Below are 10,303 nucleotides of genomic sequence, written 5' to 3'. Positions count from 1 at the left end.
ATTGTGTGATTTGTGAGGGAGAGTAAGGCTGAGCAAGCCATTATTAACTTGAGTGTCTAAGTAAATGGGAGAAATATCTACTAAGATCTGGAATAGTAAATGAAGGTCAGTTTTGGAAAGAAAGGAATAAATTACAGTAAACACAAGTCACTTTTAGGTGTCTATCAGAAGTCCAGTTAGGAAGACCAACGCCTTATAAAACTTTAGCAAGAAGTTAAAGTTGGAAATACAGTGTAGGATTTTTATCAGACAGGGCCCACGTAGGTCAACAGAAATTATCCTGGGTATTTAGAAAGAAGGCATGGTGACCAAGACATGCCTAAGAGGTCACTGGTCTCCTTGTAAAGAGAAGTTCCAGCAGCAAAAAAGTGGCAAAGGATGATGTTTCTGTAAGTTGAGAAGAAAAGAGACACATTATACATACTCCAGTTCATTTGGCCAAAAAAAGCAGGAAAGAATAAAGGGAGGAAAAACGGGAAGAGACCTAATTACATTTAGATTCTCAAAGGCAGTTATTTTATCTGAGACTGTGGGTAAGAAACTTCTTGGGAAAGCCTAGGACCTGAGACCCTTGCAACAGCGAGCATCATTGCTTGCTTCACTCTTATATGGTTTTCAGAATAAAAAATTTGGCCCATTAACCATAAAGATAAATAATAGCACCAGAACATTTTTTTGAAACACATTTTTATTTCTTATTGTACAGGCTTTTACAAATTGTCTTATCCTAGGAAATTGTGTTTTATTTTGTTCTCTCTTATTTACACCTCTACAGGAAGTGGGCTTAATTGAATAGGTAATGAAATTCTCCAGAACAGACCAAAGGGACTGTGTTTCTTCTGTTCTGGAAGGGTGTGCTGTAAATCGAAGATGAAAATGGCCTGTGAAATATATCTTGCTCTACCTCAAAACTGGGCCTCTGAATTTTGGCAAGTCAGGGCAGAGGCAAACCTATGTGTCCTTACCTGAAAAGCAAGGATTGCAAGGTCACAGGAGGGATTTTGGAACGTATGTAATTTTCCTGCAGCTGGTTTCCACTTCTTTCTCCACCCAACTGTTTACTGGAGCTGCTAAGAAGTGTTCCATCTTCAGACTTCAGCCCTTGGCCAGCACACCATTCTGTGGACATGCTAACAACATAAGACCCCAAAACCAGAAGTCTGAACATGGTTGCGACTAAGCCAGCAACAGTGAGATCTTCTTGGGCCTATATCTCCTTCTCTGTAATGAAGGTGTGGAGTTAAACTTATCTCTAGGGACCTTGTGCTCGGAAAGTCCATGAATGACACATTCTCATTGCAAGTGGCCAGAATGAAGATGCTCTCAATCTTGGGCCACCTTAAACTTTGACGCGGGCCAGCTTCATTGTGACACTTGATGTCCGGGATTGGACAAGGATTGGGGGTCATTCTAATTGTCTGTGAAGGAGCTGGAGAAGTCCATGCTGACAGTATGGCTAAGGCAGTGATGATTCGTGTCCAGCATATGGGCCATTTACTATGTGGTTGACTATCCTCTTACTTCAGACACCAGAGTCTGAACAGCAAAAAGGCCCAGGGTCACACTTCTGTCTGAAGCCAGGACTTTAGAACTTCTTTCAAGCACAGTCCCACCTTTCCATTGTACCTGTTTAATCTGTTCACTTGCTCACTCACTATGCCAGCAAGTGGGGATAGCCAAGGTAAACCCCACACAGTTTGTTTCCTTGGGGATCTCCTGGATTAGAGAAGACATTTCTCTGCAGCGTCAGAAGCTGGACTGACAGCTTCATTCAAATAATGTCAAGTTTGAAGGTCAAGAGAGAAAATCCAGACAGGTTTGCTGCATGGAGCTCACAGCCAGAGGATCTTTACCTCTTACTTTTTGTAGCTGCTGCTTGGCTTTTACTTGTTTCCCTTTTTTTTGCAGCAAAATGGTGTCAGTTCAGCTCGACAGCCCCCAATCTTAACTTCGAAGGAGAGGCACTCGACTTCACAGCGCCCATTCATTTTCTTACACTGTACCTGTCTGTATATTCCTCCGTGGGCTAAGTGAAGAAAGCAGGGCTTCAGTTACCCAGTCACTGGTGACCAGAAAGCAACACAACATCACCCAGGCCAAACTCACAGCTCCTCATTACCAAATCTCCTGCAGACACAGAGTACACACCTAGAGATCAGAAAAAGCACATGCCACCTGAATAGTGGTGTGGGAGCTCAGATTCTTTGCTCCCACCAGATTCTCTGATGCAGTGTTCTTACTTGGTATTCAATTTCTTCTACCACAGTCATTTCTAGAATATATAGAAGTAGAGAACTTTTTCTTGGGATGGAGGAAGTGTACTTTTTAATTCCAATAAACAGTCCTTTCCAATTTGTGATTTTTTTCACACCTCCAAATTAATAGTCTCAGATATATAACAAAAGGTAAAGACAATACTGTTGACACGGTAGGCAGGTCAATGATAGCCTACATGGACTGCTGTGTGGTTGTTGAGTTTCACAAATTTAAGTGCGAAGATAAAAGAAATGTGGTACTGGTCCACTTTGTAAACATATCAATGGGATAGGCAACAGGTTTTCCTTCAGAACAAGGACTAAGCTGAAAAGATCAAAAATTTTTTTAGAAGAATGATTGAAAAAAGTTTTTGGCAATATGTGTTCTCGGGACAAATAATAGAAAAAACAGGAATCAGTTCTCAAAAGGAAATGATTACTCTCAAAAGGAAATTATTCTCGGAAAGTACAGCTTTGGGGTGGGGGAGAAGAATACATATGGTTGTCATATATCTGAGAAGCTGCTGTGCTGAAGAGACACTGTTCATGCCCCAGTTAGGACTCAGACCAATGGAAAGGAATCACATAACTTTAGATTTCTGCTCAAATTAAGGGGAATTTTTTAATAGCCCAAAGTTGAACTTGGGTCACTGAATAGGTCACTGAGCTTCATCAGGCAACTGGGCAATCAATTGATGTGTAATACCTATAAAGTGTTTAAATATTGGGGCAGATACCAAGAATCAGAGTGATGATAAAAAACAATGACAAGCAAACAAAAGAAACAGCAAACTTTCTCAGGGCACAGAGGATGTGCCTGGCTTTGTTTAAGCAGTACATAAGCAGAGGGATTGTTAAAATTTCCCCAATCAGTAATTTTCTTTTCAGATAATGGATAACACATGGAGACTCAGCAAAATGTATCACTCCCTGGTCCTGTGTCTCTGCATGGCCCCATGGATAAGTTTGGATGAATGGAACAGGAATGGAATGATATAGCTACTTCTATGCAATCTTTTTAATCATGCCCTTTAATTACTTTTCAGCCCTTTCTTTTAGAGCATCTTTAGAATCAGATAAAACAGTCACATGTTTAGGATGCAAAGTTAACCTTCCTCCCTAGTCTCAACATGACTTGATGGAGAAGGACATTCTTTCTACCCACAATAGTCAACTTACTTGTCTTTGGACTTTTCCTTAAGAGAAAAATAAATTGTGTTTTTTTTTTTCATTGACTCTCTTTTTAAGTGTCTTTGTTAAAATAAGTTTGACTTTACTCTAATTAATGCAACAAGTGTCTTCATCTTTCAAACGATTTTATTATTATTACCATTTATAGAAAGGAAATTGAAGCACAAGAGTTGACAGAACTTAAAAGGATGGCAACTGAGATCCAACCTCACATGTTTTGGCATAATAGTCAGTGTTCATTACCTCTTGTATTGATCATTAAACTCACTTCCAGCTCTGAGATTTTCTGTGGTTATTGTGATCATGGTGGTCCTAATCTGAGCCCACACTGTGCTTATTATTAGGACTCAAATGTGCCTGAGTGAGTTTGGGAACAGGAGTCCTTAGCAAATCAGAGACCTGATGAATGGGGATGGAGAAGACGGCTTAAAATGTGTTTCTCCACTGGAATCCATTGTCTGACCTCTGAGAAAAGAGACTGGGGCAGAAGCTAAGAAACTGATTTGATAAGTGAGCCTTTGAAACACAGGGACTTTTGTTTGTGTCTGCTTTCAAAAGTGCAATATGAATGCCACCTCTCAGAAAGCCCCGCCTGATCCCACAGGTGGAACCAAGCTTCGATCTCCATGGCTTCTCTTTATACTCTGCATCTTTTATGGTGTTTATGGGAACTGTTCTGTGCATATTCCCATCTCTTCCATTCACTTATATACACATTTGAAATGTATCAAATGCATATTTACTATTCTGGGCAACCTATTTTTTTTAACCAATACAGAAATAATAAAATCATAAACTTCAAGGAAATTAAGGGTAAAGACCATGCTCTGATTATATTTTTGACCTTCCACTTTACCTACTTTTGCTATCATGCCCAAACAATTTCTCATGAAGTGGTAGGAACACACTTCATATCTATTGGCTTGGTAGGCCTACTGAAGCCTGATTGTATAGAAATAAGTGTAGAAATTCAGGAACCATGAAGAAGTAAAGTGCTTCATGATACATGGGGAACCCCCATTAGAAACAGCTTCATAACAGAAAGAATGAAGCATAGTTGAGAAGGGATGAATATAAAAGTTTCTTAGGGGGACACCTGGATGTTTCCATGGGTTGGATATCTGACTCTAGATTTTGGTTCGGGTCATGATCTCAGGTTCACAAGATGAAGCCCCACATTGGGCTCTGTGCTCTTTGGGGAGTCTGCTTAGGATTCTCTTTCTCTCTCCTTCTGCCCCTTCCCCAGCTCTTTCTCTCTAAAATAAATAAATAAATCTTTTAAAAAATTTTCTTAGGGATAAAGTGTTTGCTGTACTGAGCAAAAAGAGAACATTTCAAAGCCCTCAAAGATCGAAAAGCAAACTAACCAAGTCCCTAGTTGTTTAAATGATAAAATTTTCCGTAAGTATGGGAGAACTAGAAAGAAATTCTGAATAATCAAAGATTAGGCGATTTGGACCAACTAGTAAGACATACCAAAATAGACCAAGAACCTCTTATCATGAGTTTAGTCTCATTCAGGCTACAAAAGCTATAATTCTCTAAATTAACAAGTGTGTTTGGAATTTGCCTCTGAAACGTTCTCTCATTTTGAGCAATCACTTTGGCATATGCTGAAGCTGTGTTGAAGAATACAGAAGGAAAGAGATCTGAATGCAAAGAGAAGTCTAAACCCTAGGTAGAACATTTAGGGAAATTAACCAGATACTCTTCTGGGTGGAGCTACTCTGGCTCCGTGTGGACCCATTGTTTTGGTCTCAGCTCCAGAAAAGATTTCCAGTAACTGCCCCGTCCTGGGACCATTTTAGAACACAGGGATGAGTCATGCACTTTTCTAAAACCTGAGATTTCTTCTCAAAAGACAAATTGTCATCCTTACATCTATTAGGATTTCCCTCTTACCTGAGAAAATGTGAACAAGGAGAATGAGAGCAGCAGAAATTAAGGAAAAGATTCTCATGGCTCCAGACATCAGTGGAGAAAGGGTACAGTTGCTGGAATCCAGCACTCTTATAAAGGGAAGTTGATTAAAACAAGTTCTATGGCTCTGAAAGGGCTGGAAGTCAACTTGGGGTTTAGTGTTCATTAAGAAGAAACTATTATTCATCCTCCACTGAGTAATGTGTGGGTTGCTGGATCAGATATTATCCCAATGATGTTTACGGGGGAGTAGGGCAGACAGCTTGTTCTCCTGATTGTATTCCTCGACTCTATGTCTCTGCCTCCATGTCTGTTTTTCTCTGAAGCCCCATTTTGGGTACCTCTACTTCCAGAAGGTCTATAACTCCCATTCCTCTTCTTCTCTAAGATGATATGTGCAAGCTGGTCTCTTCTAAGACTCACTTGGCAGTTGTTAATGGGTGACTGGTATAATGGTTTTTCAAAAATTAGAGTATATGAACATTTTTTACCTGTCCAATGTGACTACAAACAAGCTCCACAGAAGAAAATGACTCTCCTTCTTCCTTTTCCTTCCATTGATTACTTGTGATACTGCTTTGCAGTAGTAGATATTCAAAATACACGGGTTCTTTGACTTATTAATTGATAATTGCCTAGTTAGAGGAACTTAGGAAACAATTGATATGGAAATTGTTATTAAATGCTCAAAGTTTTTATATTTGAAGGATATTAATATTAAGGATAATGGCATTATGACTAAAAGTGACCATATCTCATATGTTACGGGAATAGCTTTCATTCAAATATGGGTTGGGGAACTGTTTATGTTTATTTATGTTACTAAGAAATTTGAATTTTATTCTAAAATCAAAGTGAAGTTATTGAAGGATTTTAAGTAGGGGGTTATTTGAAAGATTAAAACTCAAACAAGGAGTTCCATTTCAAATAAAGCAAAGCAAAGTGAGCTCCTAACAGTTGGACCCTCCCACTGGTAACGAGTAAAACTTTGGGGGAAGTAATTACCTGAAGAATATGAAAGCTGAAACAAATAAGAGAATATTTTATTTTTCAAAGATTTTATTTATTTATTTAACATAGATCACAAGTAGGCAGAGAGGCGGGCAGAGAAAGAGGGGGAAGCAGGCTCCCAGGTGAGCAGAGAGCCCGATGTGGGGCTTGGTTCCAGGACCCTGAGATCATGACCTGAGCTGAAAGCAGAGGCTTAACCCACTGAGCCACCCAGGTGCCCCACAAGAATATTTTAGAAAAAAGTCAAAATGGAAAAATAAAACAGCACAGAGTATGTTCTCTCTGGTTGCAATGTGGCATGGAAACCTTAACTCAAAACAAACAAACAAAAATAGCTATCCTCTTTCTAAACTAAGAACACAAGGTCAGAGCCAAGGGAGACTGCACCTGTTGAAAATGAAGACCCAGAGAAGGGAGCTTAGGTTCTATGTGTAAACTCTGCCCATGACTTTAGCTAACCCTGGAGCCATGCTTGCACCTAGTTAAGGTAAAACAAAATGACAAACACACAAACACCACTGAGATTTGAACTGCTACACTACAGACAAGGTAATATTTGCAAATTGAGTTTAATAAAGTCGCTTTCCTGTTAGAACAAAAACATCAGGGCACCTGGGTGGCTCAGTCAGTTAAACAGCTGCCTTCAGCTCAGGTCATGATCCTGAGGCCTTCGGATCAAGTCTCACATGGGGCTCCCTGCTCAGCAGGGAGTCTGCTTCTCTGACTCCCTCTGCTGCTTCCCTCCGCTTGTTCCCTCTCTCCCTCTCCCTCTCTTTCAAACAAATAAATAAATCTCTCTTTTTTAAAATTTTATTTATTTATTTGACAGAGAGAAACACAGAGAGAAAGGGAACACAGCAGAGAGAGTGGGAGAGGGAGAAGCAGGCTTCCCGCTGAGCAGGGAGCCCAATGCGGGGCTCCATCCCAGGACCCTGGGATCATGACCTGAGCCAAAGGCAGATGCTTAATGACTGAGCCACCCAGACGCCCCTAAAATCTTTTTTAAAAAAACAACTTTTACAACATCAACATTCTTCTGAGGATGCAGCAACATCACATTTCCTCTTCAACATTCAGAGTGGCCAGGACATCAATGATGTTGAAGTAATCAGACAAGGACTTTAATATACCTATTTCAATCAATTTTAAACATGAAAGATCTCATTAAAGAACAGAAAATATAAAGATACTTTGATACTAGAAAATACATTATCTGAAAAAAATTAACTGAATAGATTTGATAACATAGAAAATGTGACAGGATCATGAGTCACTGAATCACTAAAAATTATGAGATCTGTAGATCAGAGAGAAAAAAGATTGAGAAATACAGGCCTTTGAGGGCCCGATGGATAATATCAAATACAGGTAATTGAAGTCTCAGAATAAGGAGAGAAACATAATGGGGTAAAAGTAGTTCAAGGAAATAAAGGCTGAAAACTCCTAAATTTGGTGAAAGACAAATTGACCAAACCAGGAAGTCTGCAAATTGCAAAGGATAGAAATACCATGCTTAGGCACATTATGGTCAAACTTCTGAAACCCAGAAAAGGGAAAAAATCGTGAAAGCATCCAGAGAAGAATAACAGGGAAACAATGATTGAGTTATCATTGGCTTCTGCTCAGAAACAAAAGAGGTCAGGAGACCGTTGATGCATCTTGCAGCGCAGAAGGAAAACAGGCACAACACTGTGGGCTCCAAACTCCATCTGCAGGAAAAAGTCCTTTATAAAAGGGTAACAGGTGATTGGCATTAAGGAGGGCAGGTGTGGTGACGCGTACTGGGTGTTAATATGCAACTAATGAATCGGTGAACACTCCATCAAAAACCAATGATGCACTAGTACATATAGGCTGGTTGGACATAATAAAAGAAGAAAAAGGGAAGATAGACTGAACATTTTTTCAGGGCAAAGAAAATGAAAAGAATTTTTTCTCTAGCAGAGATTCCCTATAGGAATACTGTAAAAGGAAATTCTGTAAAAAACAAAAACAAAGGGAAATGCTGAAAGAAAATTTGATTTTCAAGAAGAATGAAACACATCAGAAATTATAAATACCAGAGTGAGTATTTAAAAAGGACCTTGTAAACCTGGTGATTCACAGACCTGTACCACTGGGGATAAAAATACATGTTTATAAAAAATAAAAAATTATAAAAAAAAAAGGACCTTGTCTTTTAATATATTTGAAATGTATGTGATGTCTTTTTTTTTTAAAGATTTTATTATTTGTTTGACACAAAGAGATCACAAGTAAGCAGAGAGAGGGGGGGGGGGAGGAAGCAGGCTCCCTCCTGAGCAGAGAGCCTGATGCAGGACTCAATCCCAGGACCCTGAGATCATGACCTGAGCCGAAGGCAGCGGCTTAACCCACTGAGCCACCCAGGCGCCCCGTATGTGATGTCTTAATGCAAAAGCTGTAACATTGCCTTGTGGGTTATAATGTATGTGGTTGTGATACATACAGAAAATACAGTAAAAAGGACTATTATGAGAATGGGGAGAAATACATCTACTATACAATTATAAGGCTTCCAAACTTTAAATAAGGTAGATTAATATCAACTCTAATTAGATAAAAAAAGTTAAGGATGTCTATTGATATCCCCATTGAAGGCACTAATCATAATAAACACATTACAATGGTAGTTTTGACACAAATATCCCAATAATCTGAAGAAGACAAGAGATAGAGAACAAAGGAAAAACTCAGGGAGAACAAACACACCAGAAATAGTGAATTGATAGACCAACATCTAACTAATCTATCATTATTTATGTAAAAATATCAAGGGACTGAACATTCTCCTTAAAAGGTAGAGATAATCAGATAAATTAAGCAGGAAGACAAAAACATGTGTTATCTATAAAGGAACTAACTCTGCAAGCATTTTTTTTTTCTTTTGAAGTAATTATAGACTCATAATAAGTTGCAACAATGGAACAGAGAGGTCTTGTGAACCCATTACCTAGCCTACTCCAAGGGGAACATTGCCCATAATTGTGAATTGTCAAAGCTAGGAAATAAATTGGCCGAGTAAAATCAGACCACAAATTATAAGGAAAGCACTGTAAATATAAAGAAGCACAGAAAGATTGAAAGTAAATGAATGGAAAAACATAAACTATGAAAATATCAAAAGTAAGGAGGCTGGAGTAGCAATATTCATTGCAGATAAAAAAAAGTATATTATCAAATAGAAAGTGGGATGTTGGGTAACATGTTTACACATTAACTGATTGAATTAAAGGACGAAACAGGTCTATACTCAAAGTACAAGATTTTTTTTTTAAAAGTTTTATTTTATTTATTTGACAGAGAGAGATCACAAGTAGGCAGTAGGCAGAGAGACAGGCAGAGAGAGAGGAGGAAGCAGGCTTCCCGCTGAGCAGAGAGCCCGATGCGGGGCTCGATCCCAGAACCCTGGGATCATGACCTGAGCCGAAGGCAGAGGCTTAACCCACTGAGCCACCCAGGCGCCCCCTCAAAGTAGAAGATTTTGATTTCACTCTTCTCAGCAAAGGGTAGAACCAAAAGTAGTAAACACGTTTGACTTACTTAAACACTTTGACTGACTTGATATTCACAGTCAACATAGCATAAAGCAACAGCAAAATACACATACACATTTTTCCAAGTACATACAATACATTCATCCAAATGGATCACACGCTAGGCCATAAAACATTTATATTTTTGTGGAATTTTTGATTTCTCCCTTCAGTGTGTCAGGTCTCTCTTTTCACGTATTTTGTGGTTCTGGTGAGGTTTATACACACTTAACACGGTCTCCTTGAGGGGTTGATGCGCCCATCACTGTACAATGTTCTCTTGTCTCTAGCTCTGTGTTCTCTCATTCTGCTTTTGACCTCTTCATTTCCTGGAATCTAAAGTGTGTCTCTGGCACACAGCATACAGTTGGA

General features: G+C 39.1%; 1 protein-coding gene across 1 annotated transcript; it reads right to left on the bottom strand.

Annotated features, from left to right (window-relative positions):
* Positions 1-1,883: 1,883 nt before the first annotated feature.
* On the bottom strand, positions 1,884-5,418 carry LOC132006585 (beta-defensin 107A-like). Its single transcript, XM_059384471.1, has 2 exons — positions 5,349-5,418; positions 1,884-2,026 (listed from the first exon to the last, which is right to left on the bottom strand). Exons 1-2 carry the CDS (start codon positions 5,416-5,418, stop codon positions 1,884-1,886), a joined length of 213 nt encoding a protein of 70 aa, XP_059240454.1.
* Between the last annotated feature and the right edge of the window lie 4,885 nt (positions 5,419-10,303).

This window comes from Mustela nigripes, chromosome 18, assembly GCF_022355385.1.
Source record: "Mustela nigripes isolate SB6536 chromosome 18, MUSNIG.SB6536, whole genome shotgun sequence".
Taxonomy (NCBI): domain Eukaryota; kingdom Metazoa; phylum Chordata; class Mammalia; order Carnivora; family Mustelidae; genus Mustela; species Mustela nigripes.
This window is presented reverse-complemented; position numbering and strand designations above follow the sequence as displayed.

What these genes read in the sequence shown, in the direction of transcription:
- LOC132006585 (XM_059384471.1), bottom strand. Translation starts at nt 5,418, where the DNA reads ATGTCTGGAGCCATGAGAATCTTTTCCTTAATTTCTGCTGCTCTCATT. An exon ending in CCTTGTTCACATTTTCTCAG is followed by an intron (nt 2,027 to 5,348) that starts GTAAGAGGGAAA and finishes TTCTTCACTTAG; the next exon opens with CCCACGGAGGAATATACAGA.